At 33.5% G+C, this 15,971-nt stretch overlaps 1 protein-coding gene across 3 annotated transcripts; it reads left to right on the forward strand.

Annotated features, from left to right (window-relative positions):
* Nucleotides 1-2,035: 2,035 nt before the first annotated feature.
* LOC128681070 (uncharacterized) lies at nucleotides 2,036-15,636 on the forward strand. 3 transcript variants are annotated; one of them, XM_053764650.1, is made up of 3 exons: nucleotides 2,036-2,175; nucleotides 13,360-13,826; nucleotides 14,529-15,636. In XM_053764650.1, exons 2-3 carry the CDS (start codon nucleotides 13,388-13,390, stop codon nucleotides 15,572-15,574), a joined length of 1,485 nt encoding a protein of 494 aa, XP_053620625.1. In that variant the 5' UTR covers nucleotides 2,036-2,175; nucleotides 13,360-13,387; the 3' UTR covers nucleotides 15,575-15,636. The 3 variants fall into 3 exon arrangements, with proteins under 3 accessions (XP_053620625.1, XP_053620624.1, XP_053620623.1); XM_053764649.1 differs by having other exon boundaries at nucleotides 13,360-15,636; XM_053764648.1 differs by lacking the exons at nucleotides 13,360-13,826; nucleotides 14,529-15,636 and adding an exon at nucleotides 4,386-7,550.
* Nucleotides 15,637-15,971: the final 335 nt, after the last annotated feature.

The following is a 15,971-nucleotide window of genomic DNA, read 5'->3' on the forward strand; positions in this document are numbered from 1 at the left end:
TTTCTCGATTGCCCTGAGGTTCTGGACCCCACACTCTGTTTACCACTGCCAGGTGACTTGTGTTTATAATTTATTTTATACGTAATTTTCTACACACTTATTGTGGTTGAAAACTTATTTGAAACTAGTTCTTCTCCGTTTATGCCCTGGGAGTGGTGGTATACTGTCTACGCTTTTTATCAAGACAAGTTGCCCGCGGATTCGACCGCGTGAATTTCCCTCGAGACCTTTTTCCGAGTTAAAACCCTATTACATTTTTCATACTCCTAACGTAGTTGTCAGCTGACAAGACTTTAGTGGATCCTGGGCTCCGACATTTATCGGCTAAGGACGAAGCCAGCAAGATGCTCAAACGGAGTGACAAAGCTTTTTATCAACAAAAAGTAAATTGTGCATAGGTACACGTATGGATGACAGTGCATAATTACGATAAACTTTATCTGACCTGACGGAGCACCCAGGATCGGCTCCCAACGAGGGGACTCCTCAACGGTTTACAGTACGGTCATGTCTGAACCTTATTGTCAAGCGTTAAATGCAACAAGATCTCTCTGACGACGATAAAAGCTTGTCTCAAACATGATATTTTTGTATCAACAATTTATTATTTAATTACGACGTGTTCGTCTATAACATTCCTTATTTCCTCATATAACTAGGTCAAGTGAAGAAAAATCCGTAACAGAAATACATTAAAAGAAAAGGCATATATGTGAGTATATAGATACAGGTGATTTCTTATACATTGTCATTATTTTATCTACATGCTCAGTCGATGGTACTAAACAATTTTTCGTAAGGAAGCAACCTTGATATCTCGAAAATAAATAAGTTGATCCATACATTTTCCATTAATTAGGTATTTAATTTTGTATAGAACAGCTGTTTTTTTTTTCGTGATTTTACTCACCCTGTAGAAATATATCTCTATATAGGTTCCTAATTAGGTTAAGTGGGTTATCCATCCAAACAGTTAAACCATACAATAATACTCATGTATATGATACTGGTATTGAAGAGCTCAATAGCGCAGTGGTAAGCGCGCTTGGCGTGTGATACTAGCGGTTAAGTCACTCTCACAATAATCGGTCATTGGATGGGTGACCAAAGATAATTATTATTGAGCACGGAGGAGTGCTTCGGAAGGCACGTAAAACCGTTGGTCCTGGTTGTATTTGCTATGGCCAATCCGCAATGGGCCCGCGTGGTCGATCTTATTATAGCTGCTATATGGAATTTCTGGTTTCCATTCCCAGCGCGTGCAAAAATTTGTACTTGCGATCTTTGTCGATATTTGTCTGCAGTTCTGTTGTGCTTAATGTTTTTGTGTCGATTGGACCCACAATACAAGCTTTGTGCTTATTGTGGGCCGTTGAGTATAGTCCATTTTATTATTCACATTTTACAAGACCCCAAAGGAAACTTAACACATCCAAGTTTAAGTCGTAAACTAAGTCTAGCTAGCAAGGGAGTATTTAGAACCTTGTCTGTATCAAGCAACTTTGAAATTACATCGCGAAACTTGGGAGTCCTCGGGAATGATTCACTTTGACAAGGTGCGACTAGCGATAGCTTCTTGGTTGTGGAGTTCGAGGGAAGGACATTAGTTAGTTTTGTCTGCTTCTTGTTCTTATCGAGTATGTTAGAATCACTACAAATATATATATATATATATATATATTTAGCTAGCCGTCTAAAATTTTGGTGCAGTCGCTCTTAGGGGTTTAGCCGTAATATATATATATATATATATATATATAGCCGCAGATAAGCAGGCGATATACATAGGTATAGCCAACTGAGACCTGCTTATCTTGCGGCTGGACTAGATTGAACCATTACCAAATGTGTACCGGTCTCCGATTATCATTACGCCTACGTAACCATAAACCTAAAAAATAAGAAGGTGAAACACATTATTTCGTTAAGTTCGTTTTCAAAATATTTGCGATTTTATAAAAATTATTCCGCACCCGTTTGGATAAAAACTATATGTATAAATAATCTCTGGAAATAAAGAAGAAAAACCATTTTGACTTATTTTATTGACAACTGCTTTCTGAAACACAAAATTTTATCTTTCATGTAAGATTTATAATTAATATATCTGTTTAATACATAATTGTATGGCAAAATTCATGTGTTTTCGGAAGATGACCTGATTATTTTATTATAGTGAGTATATAATTCTATTCTACTTCCTACTATACTATCATTATAAAAGCGAATGTTTGGTTTGTCACTCAATCACGCTAATACCACTTTACGAATTTCGATGAAACGTACACGGATAGAATATAAACTGGAATAGCACGGGTACTTTTTCTTCTAATTCTGGAAATTCATATAGGAACAAAGCCCCAGAATAATTAAATTACAACTACATACATTGTAGACAGAGAAAGATATATAGACTTCGTCATGTTTTTCGATTCGGTCGTATAAGAAAGAGAAACGCGTATCGGAAGTACACGAGTAGAAACAAGACAGAGCGCTAATATCATTTGTCTCTCAGCGTGTGCGCGGTTTTTCAACGTCCAATCTGCCGCTTTGTATGAGTTGTGAGAGAAGTTTTATGGTTCTATCTCATGTGGCCACGCCAGATCGTCTTTAGTTTAGAAATTTAAAACCGACAGGGTGCTTCCCGTTGACCTAGAATCATGAAATTTGCCATGAAGTTATCAATTAACTATTAAGTAGGGAATTAGGGAAAAATCCTAAATTATGTAATAGGTAGGTACTTATATATGTCGCTTAAAAAAAAAACATTGGCCACCACGCGAGCCCCTTGCGTATTAGCAGGTTCTTGACGATCGTAAATACAACCGGTATGGCTTAACGTGCCTTTGGAAGCAAGGAGGAGACAACAGATTTTTGGCTACCCATCCAATGACCGATCATTGTCATGGTGACTTAACTGCCAGTAACCCTTCTAAGTCCCTTGAACCCTTGGATGATACAAAATTAAGGGCCATTTTCGATTCTCTTTAAGTGGCGAATTAAGTTAATAGATTTATTCGTTTACTAGCGACCCGCTTCGGCTTTTCACGGGTGCAATATTACGCATGTCATTTACATGTAGACCTTCCTATAATCACTCTAAAAAACCGCATCAAAATCCGTTGCGTAGACTTAAAGATCTAAGCATACATAGGGACAATAACGGAAAGCGACTAAATATACTAACCATTAACGGTTTTAATCTAAATTAAGATTTATACTCCACTAGCAGCCAGTCCTGGCTTTACTCGAGTACAACATAATAAATTATACAACAAAACCTTTCTCAGGAATTACGCTATAAATTTTTATTTATTTATCGCGAACAGACAGATTTTGGACACGGCAAAGGACTTTGTTTTTTAATATGTAAAGATATAATTGATTGTTTATGAAAATTTTGAGAAATGATAGAAAACACGTTGTTGTTCAATATGATAGCATTTTAGTCCTGCGATTGACTAAGGTCGCCCCAAATTTGATATCACAAAGATTAGCGATTAGAGTCTTAATTGTTTTTTTTTTGTAGCCTGTTTTACGTGTCTCACTTCTGGGCAAAGATTTTTTGTCTTCCATAGTTTTCTGTCTCGAGTTTATTGCCAACCGCACTGAAACTTGTCTAGATCGTCCCGCCATATTGTTAATCAATTGATTTATAAGTATTATATTGGACGACCTCGGTGGCGCAGTGGTAAAGTTCTTGCCTCTGAACTAAGAGGTCCCGGGTTCGATCCCCGATCTTTTGCTGATTGGCCCGGGTCTTGGATGTTTATCTATTTATGTATTTGTTATAAAATATAGTATAGTTGAGTTAGTATCCCATAACACAAGTCTCGAACTTACTTTGGGGCTAGCTCAATCTGTGTGATTTGTCATATATTTATTTATATTTAACCTATCTTCAGTACGAACTGCAAAGTAGAATTTAATATGACATTTTACAAGACGACCAAACACATTGTTATGTTATTGTTATACCTATACTAACCAAACATACTGTACCTATTTTCTTAAAAATAATACAATTTTGTTACTACTTTTGAAATTTAATAAACCAATTTCTTATACCAATAAATTTTGTCAAATCTAAGAAATACAAAGTTAAACAAAAATGAAATAAAGAGTTGATTTAGACATAAATAAAATGTAAACTACTAAATGACATAATACTACTATTTTTCGCTAAAATCAATGATAATATAATCATAAAAACTTAACTGGATTAACATAAAATAAAAAATAAGGGTAAAAAATATTCGATTATCAATTCGACTCGATTCGTATCGTATAACTCGTGTTGTTTGTACCTCTCCAAGGCCTAACGCTGGTTGTTGCTCTGACAATCAATAGTGAAAAGATGAATAGAAGAATATTTCTGCTTACAGAAGACCGGTCATGACTGTATTGTACAAGAACTAGAAAATGAGGAACGAACGAAGCGAACCGAAGAAGATTAAGCATACAAAAGTATTGTTCAAGAAGTCAGACCTAACAATAGGACCGTCGAGCATCTACTCTGATGTGTCCCAGCGCGGCTTCAAGAGCGCTATCAATCGAATCAGAAATGATTTACATCGCCACGACTATTACACCCACAAAGGAAAACTGAAACGAGACCTTAGTTTAGAAACCAAAAACTGTGTTCTACGGAGGATTTGCAAACGGAAACTTGCTAGTCTAACTTCTTCAGCAAAGTCTAAATACTCTAATTACAATGAAGCGGGAACAATTGAAGAATATGAAGAATCCAGCGGTAGTGGTGATAATAAGAAAAGCATTGAAGAAGATAATTGTAATTCTTTCAATTCTGATGTGACAGTCCTGATGGAGAACCTAAGAAACCTTCTCAACGTCTGGGTCAGAAAAAATTTGACAGATGACAACGTCGCCAAACATAAGTTTAATAATGTCCTTGATTCTATACTCGATAAGCTGCATATAGATGAAACTAAAGATTCTTCGCGTACGACTTACGTTTTGGGGAAAGGCAGCACTACGTGTTCTGGCGTTTGCCAAGTTTGCAAAAAGAAGCGGAAGCCGGTGTCGTCTACAAAATTGAAGAAACTACCCAAAAGAAAATCTTACCATGCTTCAAGGAAAGATCCATATCAATGTATATCTTCATTGAGTGTTCCAAAGTATTTTTGTAAGAACAATATTAGGACAATTTTTCCAAAAGATCAAAAATCAAAAAGTTTGAAGATAGATAGCACGGTTACTGAAGAGCTCTCAGCTACCACAGTAAATTGTGATATTTTGCCTGAAACTTACTACATTAAACAGAGTAACTTTCGTATGCTTAAACTTTTCCCTAAGTTATATAAGTGTTCAATGGAGTCAAAACTCAAAACGGACTCCAATAAAATGCTCAATATAAATATGTCCCAATTTGATAACTTACCCAGCTTAGTTAAAATCATGTATGCTAGCAACTTAGTGAATATTGCTAGCACTGACGCTGATTTAATAGAAGATAACAATAAAGAAGTAAAAGCAAAGACTGATTCTAAGAACTGTGAAGTTACAATGCACAGCAGAACAGCTTTTACTATGATTTCCAAACAATGCGTCATAGATAAAAACGCTGGCATACTCTCAGATAGTGTAAAAAAATCAGTCACGGAAAGATCACTAGAAACAGTAGATAACAACTTAGAAAGTGCCGCTCTTACACCTATTACGATTTCAAATAATGAAAACTTGATACCCAGAAAACATGACAATAACAATGTTAAGAGAAAACGACATTCGAAATCAAAAGAGTCCAGAAAGCCTATAAAACATAGGTCAAACACAAACAAATATGCAAGAAAAAGACCACGAAAAATATATAGCAAGCGACTTCCACGGCTACATGTTGCTGATCAAATTTTGAATAATCATAGTAAAACAGATTTTGTTGGACATTTGAAGAAAATCATCAAATGTTTTTTTGAGAACAACGGAAGCAACAACATAAAATTTGATATAAACATTAGTCTTAGCCCATTAATCGACCAGGAAATTAAAGAAAAGAACAACAAAGAGCGCGATAAAGATGTGAATAAAATAAACACTACAAATGAAAATAAAGTGGAAATAAACACACCAAATATTGAAGGCGAAATACATTCTCCACCGTCTCTGTCTGTCTATGCAAGTAATACGTCAGAACGCTATCCTGCAATCATTCCATTACTTGATGGAGCTGCAAGTCGAGCTAAATATATATTAGATAGCAAAAATTCTACCGTAGAAGAATCAGACCTATCATTGAATAACAATAATGAAGTAAACAATAATAACGTCTCTTGTAAAGATATCATAGAAATTAAGGCTATGGTTAAAGACATATCAAAAAGAACTAAAAAACTAGTTTATGAGCATTTCAAAAGACAAATAGATACTCATAAAACACAAACAGTGATAAGTGACACAAACTTCGAATACTGTTTACCAACTGCATCTAATCCAAGTCCTGCAGAAATTGAAATTACAAAATCAACTTCGCCACGTATAACCAATATAAAAAAGATATATGTTTCAGACAAAAACATAGAAGTATCTATGATGCCAATAGATTTTAGTGTAGAAAAGAACAGAAATGAGAACGTCCATGACCACTTGTGGGCTTTAAATGATGAAGAACAATTACAAACTCATTTAAACGAAACTAATTTAGAAGTAAATTTATCAGGAATTCCAAACGACATAAAAAATATTTCCACAAAAGTATCTCCGTTGCCACACTTCCTTGATACTGAAAAACCCTTGAATGTTGAAACTCGTTCTAAAGGTATCCAAGTCTCGCGAGCACTATCCAGAACTACTGTTACAGGTTTTTCTGGTCTCAAAGTAACAAAAGAACCAAGAAAATCAGATTCCCCTAACAAGAATATTAAAAAATCTGTCTCATATGATATTATAGAAAGTGAGTCTCTAGTGAAGGTAACTGATATGACTGTTACTGAACAAACAAACGTTCAAAGTGAAATTGAATCGCCAACACCCACATTAAAAACAGAATCGCTTGCAAATGTAGAAGTAAACAATCAAATACCAAAAGTATTAACATTTTATTGTGATAAATGTTCAGGAAAATGTGAATTCCTTTATGATAACCATAAACCTGGGGATACATCTTGTCAATCAGACGGTTTATCTAAAACGGCTTCAAAAAATGATGGTCCATGTGGTGACAATGTAAAATTAGAAGAAAATAAAATTTCTTGTGAAACAGATATTGAAAAATCTGAATTAAATGTTATGAAGTGCAAACCAAACTGCCAAAAAATTACTATTTATTGTTTAGTGGTGTTAATTACAGTTATTGGTGTTGCGAGTGCTGTATACATATATTTCATAAATGGCAATATTAACATCAAAACTGGAAGCAAATTTGAGGAATCTTTAATTTCTGAAATTCCCGTGAAAAGTAAATATTTCCCCATAAAACACCAAAAACATTCAAAAACACCTGGCATCCGATGGTTTTCTTCTGAATTAGGCTTTTGATATGTATTGTTTTTTTGTTATATAACAGTCTTGAGAAAATTAAATTTCATTATATATTTATTGTTTTTCAATGTATTTGCAATTATCCCATCCATACTACACTGCGACTACTACTATCGTGTTTAAGGAAGCGTTAGCGAAGTTCTTGAAAACTTTTGTCCATTTTAGGATTTCGTGTTTTATTAACGTCTGGTGGCAGATTTTTCAGCTCGCCTATGATGTACATTGTTATAACTTAATCACACGAACTGAAAGTTTGGGCTTTAGGTAAATAATCTTGGGCTCGTACTTTTTAATAAAGGCGTTGTATTTTGCGATTCTAATGTGTACCCCAGAATATCCGTGAAAAAGATGAATAGAAGAATATTTCTGCTTACAGAAGACTGGGCATGAATGTTTGAGACAAAAGCTAGAAAATGACGAAAGAAAGAGGCGATCTGAAGAAATATAAACACACAAAGGCAATGTTCAAGAAGGCCAACCCAACAGTCAGCCGAACCAATAATTTCATAGATACTCCTCAACGGTATACAAAAAGTATCATCACACAAATGAAAAAAGACATAAGTCAGCATGTTTATAATGTCGCAAACGAGAATCAGAAAAGAGACCTTGGTATTGAAACGGGTAACTGTAAACTTCGGAGATATTACAAATATAAATTAAATAAATATGGCAATACAACAAATACACCAAAATTTAAAAATGCTAGATTTGATATTTCAAGATACTCTAGAAACAGCAAAAGAAGTTTTGCAAACACTGATAGTTTATCCGAAATCAAAAATACCGATCCTACAGTAATTCTTATCGAAAATCTGAGAAATCTTCTGAAAGCTTGGATAGAAATAAATTTGGCTAGTGACAGTAAAATGAACCATGCATTTGACAGTATAATTGATTCTATACAAAATAAATTATTTGTGAAAGATAACAAAGATAATTCATGTACAAGTTCCACTTTTATAAAAGATATTAGTAGCTTGGAAATGACAATTGGAAAAACTAATACTGCATGTTCAGGTTCGTGTCAAATTTGTAAAAGGAAATTTAAACATTTGTCGTCGAGGAGAATAAAAAAGTTGCCTAAAATACGTTCTTGTTACGTTTCAAGAACACCACATAATCCAATTAGACTTATATCTACTTTAAGTGTTCCACGAAAAATCTGTAATGCCACAATTAACGAAAAACATAAAATAAAAAAATTGGAAATATGTCGATCGATTATCACCTCAGAAACATCGATCTTGAAGACGAGTTCAATGTCAGGTCATACAAAATCTCCTCCCGTTTCAAATATCTATGCTTTGACTGCAAGTAACAGAATTTCATCTATCAATGAAAACCTTAAAAACAAAATGGAAACTAGTAAAACGTTTATAACTTCGGATACATCGGAAGTGAAGCAAAGTTTAACGTCAGTTTGTTCAAAACAACCTTCTACTTCAGATTTCTATGCGTTGACAGGAAGTAACCACTACACACAAACAAATGTTCATATGTTTAAAGTATTACCACATTATTGTAGCTTTTCTAGAACAAGCAATAACAAGCATAATTCTGATATATACACTAAATGTGCTTCAATTTTTGATCATGCATCAAAAATTACAATCACAAATTCAAATAATACAATTGATATGAAAAAGAAAGAAGTATTTACGATGACCGAGTCTATGATAGATCACAATAGCATTCTTCTGATGGCACAAAGACACGAGCCTTTTATAGAAAATAACTCATGCAAAAACGTGCTGATATCAAACAGTAAATATGCAAACTTTCACAAACCACCTATAGAACTCTCTCCATTAAACTATAAAAAAAATAATCTAACCAAAACTAGTATAACACGAAGTAATAAATCAATTCTTCAAACAAAATTAACTACCACTAATATTTATCGCGAAAATAAAATCTACAAAGACAAAGCTATTAAATATCACACAAAAAGAAACCAAAATAGCCGCAAAAATCGTAAAAGACACGTGCAAAAAAATAGGCGCAATTGGTCACGCGATTATGATAACATTTCGAAAAACCATAATAATACTGGAATTCTAGGACATGTAGAAGAAACAATTAAATATTTTTTTGAATCCAATGGCAGCAGAAATATAAAATTTGATGTAAATATAAATGTACACCCTTTAATGGATTATACTATCAAAGAGAGTAGCATTTCCAGTAAAAGTGTGAAATGCAATTCAACGAATTATAATAATAACAATAAATCTGTGAATACCCCATTCAATAATATTGTTGAGAATTCTATACAGTCACCAGCTTTGTCACTCTCAAATACCAATAATACATTTGAATTTTACCCAATTCTAAACCTTCCTGATCAAGCTCCCGGTCACGTCAATATTTCCAAATGTGAAAATTCTGTAAAGCAAAAAATTTCTGACAGGAACTTAGAGAACATAAATTTAACAACCGAAGAGATTTTAGAACTTAAAACAATTATTAAAAATATATCTTACATAACCGAGAAGCTACTTCACCAACATACGAGAAGGAAAATAGGACTTCGAAAAATAACTAAAAGTAACGCGAAGCCTGAAGACAAATTTACCATAAACAAGCCATCTCAAATCCAGCCATCCTCATTTGATAAAGCAGAAGTCGAGGCATGTAATAAAAAAGAGTATACTATTCCTTCTTTTATTCGAACGAAAGATATATCTAAAGCTCTCGCTCCTCTTAGTGTAAGACACAAAAAAATTGAAACTGTAATAGATAAAACTATAGAATTACAAACCAAGCATAGTACAAAACATACACACATATATAATGACATTAAAATACCTGTTAATTTTAGTAATAAAACAGTAGAAGACTTACATATAATCACTAAGCGAAATCCGGCAGTAGATTCAAGATTTAAGGAAATACAAAATTTTTCAAAAATTGAAGATCCCGTCAAGAATACACAATATAGAAGTAATTTCAAAGTCAACAATAAAAATGCAGTCACACCCAGTTACAACACTCATAGAAAAATTGACGCTCAGACTTCAGCTATACCTGTTATAGTTTATGATATGAAAGACATTGGAGTCCCAACCCAAACTAAAGGAATCCAAATATCAACGATAAATGCTAACGTATCAGGACAATCAGGTTCAGAATACCTAGAGCCTAGGAAGACGAATACATTTAACAAGAATATCATATCAGATGTTTCATATGAAATCATAGAGAACGAGACTGTGATTAGAGTTACAGATATGACAGTTGGTGAAGGGGTCGAGTTTGATGACGAAAAGTCGGAAAAAGTAAAATTTAAGTCTTTATCCAATTTACCAACTCCAAATCTGAAGGAAACAACATTTCACTGTGACAGTTACAAAAGGTACGAATACATTGAAGAAAATGATAAATCTCATAAAAATGGTAATGATAAAATTGAAAATTTAAAAATGACATCTTACGAATATGAAATGAATGATAGAAATTCCTCTTATATTGACCAAGTGAAACAAGGGGATTCACGTTTTAATATAAATCAAAAACAAGGCATGATAAATGCGCCATTTTCATCGGAGCAGACAGCGTTGTATTGTATTGAAGATACACGTCGCAGTAGAACTTTTGGTCTTGAAAAGGGTTTAGAAATAGAATGCACCAAAGGCTGTTTTAAAATTCGCATCAAGCCAAGGCCTTGGTGGAAGTGTGCTATATATATTCTTTGCATATTAATTATAGTTGGAGGCGTCGTCGGATATATCAAATCCAAGTAAACACTCCGTCGACATATCTCTCGCGCTATTAAAAATATGAAATGTGCTTAAAGTCAACCAAAAATATATTTAATAGGTCTTCAATACTTAATTTTAAATATTTTTTTATACAAATAAATAAATATATAGTGACAAATGACACAGATTGCGTTAGCCCCAAAGATCGAGACTTGTGTTATGTGATACTAACTCAACGATACTATATTCTATAACATATATATATATATATATATACATACATGTATAGATAACCACATCCACATGTATATGATAACTATATTTTCCGAAATATGTAAATTGAAAAAGTAACAACAAGGATAAAAATATCTAGTGAATAGCGTATTTATCTACTTATTACGATTTGGAAAAAAAATTATAACAAGACCCACACAGACTTAAAATAAGGTAATTAATGTTTTGTTTGCTTATTTATGTAACACATGCTTTTTAGATACATTATTAAATCGTATTGAAAAATATTTACATAGGTTTGTCGGTCAGTCGGTTTATTGTCTTGGTAAATAGTTGTACAAGTTTATAATGCTTTGTTATATTTTTGTCGATGTGTTTTGATTTCATAATTATATATACTTAATTAGAAATTTTTGTTTTATTTTTAATTATCATCTGTTACAGTCTTTAATTCATAAAAAAGTTAATACCTTGTCGAATCGTTCTTTCAATATCAAATATTGCTAAAATATTAGCAGTAAAAATAATTAAACTAAAAATTATTTAGGAGGGGTGTCATTTTGATTACATCGTTGAAATTATACAACCATGGATTAAAGTGGACATAAAGGTGCAAATAGATCCCTCAATGGATCTCCAAGATGGATTTTAGTGAACGTAGGGGACATTTCATTTTACATGGGAATATAGATATAGATGGAAAATGCTCCATCGACAAGAACAAAGTTCTTCAATTAGTTGATGATGAGGGGACATTTCAGGAAAAAATGTATTAATTCAGAAAACCTATGTGCCTAGTGTTAGGCCAGTCGGTGTTTATATATTTATCGCCCCCAGTGCTATTCCAAGGCTTTTCTAAAGGGTACAATATAATTTTTCACATGTTACAATATAATTTACTAGGGACCAGCCCCGGCTTCGCTCGAGTAAAATCGTAATAAAAAGTTGGCTATGTCACTGCTGAAGATTTCATATATCTTTGTGCCAAATTTCATCAAACATTTTTGAGTTTACTCATAACAAACAAATACAATTTTTTTTTCTTTATAATATTAGTATAACATTTATTCGTTAAAGGACATATTCTAAAATTATATATTGTAACATGTGAAAACCCGACTACAGAAGGAATAAGTTTAATGTGTCTGTGTATCTGTACGTCTGTCCCATTTGTTCGGTATAGGACAGATTCTTGGCATCATATAGCAGCCACACGGCTGGACCGATGTTGCTCTTGTTTCTTTTATTGAAAATAGAATTTAATCGAGTGATCTTAGCTATGTTAGTATAATGGAGAGTTCAGCCGTTTGGAAACTGTCAGCTCTTGTCTAGCAGGTTGAGGTTTCTAAAATTTTAAATTATTTTTTATTTTAAAAACTGTTTGCCTATAAAAATAACAATAGTACAAAAAATACATCAATGTTTGCATATGTACCAGTGGCGTCCATTTTGATAAGCAATCTTTTCAACCTGTGTCATACGCTGCGAAGCCAGCATACAAAATAGACCTTAAAATTTTGAAGTTTCTGCTGTGATTTTACAATCAGCTGTTTGCCTGACGTCAACCCTCCTTGGGAATGCTAATGTAGTCTGATAGCTCGCAATGCTATGTGTAGAAAGAGCCGCACCTCAATTGGTAAAATCGGAAATTTTGTTCATTGTGTTCGTCCGTTTGTCTCGACACGTTCGATTAGAGTTGTAGTTCAAGTAGTTGCCCGCTGGCTAGAGGTCTTCAAATCTCATAGCTTAGTATAAACAACGGATTCGGATTCGGTCAATACACAAATCTATATATATTTCTAATGTTTCTTGTGTCATTTTGAGTTTTAGAGTATCTTAAGATTATAAGAATCGATCTTTTTGAAAATCTGTCCTTTGGGAATTAATAAATGTTTGATGTTAAAACATTCTCATTTTATTTCAGAGAAATATAAGATCCACAACCATTTGAAATGGACACAAAAAAGAAATCAACCAAAAGACTAAAGCCTGCAACGAGGTATCGGAAAAATAATTCCACGTATGTTGTTGCCTTTGCCCTCCACGAGACCTATGACGACCTGGCCACAGCTCAGCAGATGATTTGTAGCAGAAAAAGCCCGAAAAATAGTCTCAGCGTTAATTCTTTGACTGTAGACTCAGACGCAGGCAGTAATGACTCCAACCCAACACGATACATGAATCAAGAACAAAATCCCAGTGACAGCACAAGAACAAATATTTTTAATCAACACAGCCGCTATTACGATGTACAAGAACTACTCGAAAATCAAAAAGGAGACGCGAACCCACCCGATCAACCAGAAGTCATATTTAGCGCTCAATTCAAAAGGCACAAAAATAAAAAACAGAGAACCAATATAAAATTTCCGAAAAAGTCACATAAAAAAGGTGTGTTTGACATTAGGAATATTAGTTTCAAATGTAGAAACAATAAAGCTAAAATTATTAATAAATTAGGGAAATTCTACAGTAGGGCTAGAAATAATTCTGCCTCTGATAATTTAAGATTATGTACCAACTCTATAATAAATATTGTGTCTAAGACAAGAATTTTGAAAAAGGTTTTAGCCAAAGAAAATCTGCTGGACACAGATTCATTATTCGATGGCGTAGAGTTGGACCAAAACGAATCAATAAAATCGTCGGTCTCGACCGTTAAAAATTATTTAAGTTCTAGTCAAAATACTTTAGTCCGAAATAGTTCAATCATATCAGACGATGATAAAGAGCAAAGTGAACCTGAGGTCCCTGATTCAGTTATAGATCTACCTGTAGAAAATGCCTTTCCCTACAAAACTGACGTTTTAAACGTTGCTGTTGCTGTTACTTATAATCCAAGTAATGAAAATAAAACGAATGAAACAAGTGAAGAAAAACTGGCAGATGATACGTTGACAAGTTCACCTTTAACAGCACAATCTTCGGGATGTTTAACGTCACATCCAGAAAATGATTCATCAAATGAGCCCACAAATAGTGACTTAACTTTGACTGGATCGGATAACGAACTACCTCAGTACACAGAGACAGATAGCGATCTCTATTTATTCGCGGAATCAAATTCAATCAGCAAAACAATTTTCATTCCAGATCTCGCGTCACAAGATACTATAGAAATTCGTAATAATCCAACGTTTCATAAAATACCCGATGAAAAGAAGACATGCAAGAAGCAAACTCTGCTGGACACTGTCATTAACTTGGGTATTTACTCTGAATTAAATTCAACGAACAGTGCGCACGATTTAAATATAAACGATCAATTAACAGAAAGTATCAGCAATGCCGAGGATAGCGTTGAAGAAATAACGAATAATAATATGGGTGATCACCAGTCTTTCACGGAAAAGAAAAGTCCGATTGATACACATCAAAAGCCTGTCACAAATGAGAATACCATTAACGTGCAAAGAAATATATTACCAAGCGAAGAGGTCATAAGAAATATTCTTATGGACAGAGAGAACTTGCGAAAGAAATCTTGTGCTAGTGACATTGGTACTCACCCTACAACGATATCGGAGTTATGGGAAAAGATCGTTGTGAGACTAGACCTCACTGTCAAAAGACTAGAGGATAGTTTAGCAGAAAAGGTCGTTAAAGAATTGCTGAAATCTGCGCCTGTTGTTTCGAAATTTACGCATCCTATACCTATATCTATACCAGATCGTCAACCAATTGAAGAAGCTTTGTCAGCTAAGCCTCTTACGTTCAGGAGTGATGAAATAATAATAACAGCTGATGAATCTGTGCAATGTGATTTGGTGAAGAGACAAATAATAGACAATATCATGTTGAAACTAAGTATCCAGAATACAAAGCCGAAGTGTTATCCTAGTACTAGTAAAATACCTCTTAAAATTAAAAAACCTAAGCTTACCAATGATTTTGTAGAGGTGTTGAAACCGCCTGCTGTGCAACTTGATGTTGAGAAAGGTGAAACTGTGACCATATCTACTGACAGCTCACCAATCGTAGAACCAGTGGAATATAATAGACTTGAGCAATTCAAATCAGTTTTTTACGTGCCCGTGGCGTTTGCCAGGGAAAACATAATAATAATTGCAAGTGTAACAAATTTTATGGTGATATTGATGTGTGTTTATGTATTTTTTGTGGTTATAATGAAACCTTAGTGATGTCTGTTGTTAATTTAGAATCTTATAATGAAAAAGAAATAAAAATGCAATTTGAAATAGGTTCTTTATTTAATTTTGCACGTAGCGCAATCAATGCATAACTAAGAAATAATAAATAACTTAAATAAGACAATAATCATTTATAAGAAAAAGATGGGTCAATGTGAAACAAATTCGTTTGTTTTTGAAATTTTGAATGTTCTTTATAAAATGTATGGTTTTTTGATGGTATTGGCACGGAGATAAAGTAACATGTTCTCATAAGGATAGATTCTCACGAGGAGAGATTCTCATGTTGTCAACAATCCGAATACACACACACACACATATATATATATATATATATATATATATATATATATATATATATATATATATATATATATATATATAT

Source organism: Plodia interpunctella, chromosome 26 (genome assembly GCF_027563975.2).
Source record: "Plodia interpunctella isolate USDA-ARS_2022_Savannah chromosome 26, ilPloInte3.2, whole genome shotgun sequence".
Lineage (NCBI taxonomy): Eukaryota > Metazoa > Arthropoda > Insecta > Lepidoptera > Pyralidae > Plodia > Plodia interpunctella.

What these genes read in the sequence shown, in the direction of transcription:
- LOC128681070 (XM_053764648.1), top strand. Translation starts at nt 4,423, where the DNA reads ATGAGGAACGAACGAAGCGAACCGAAGAAGATTAAGCATACAAAAGTA.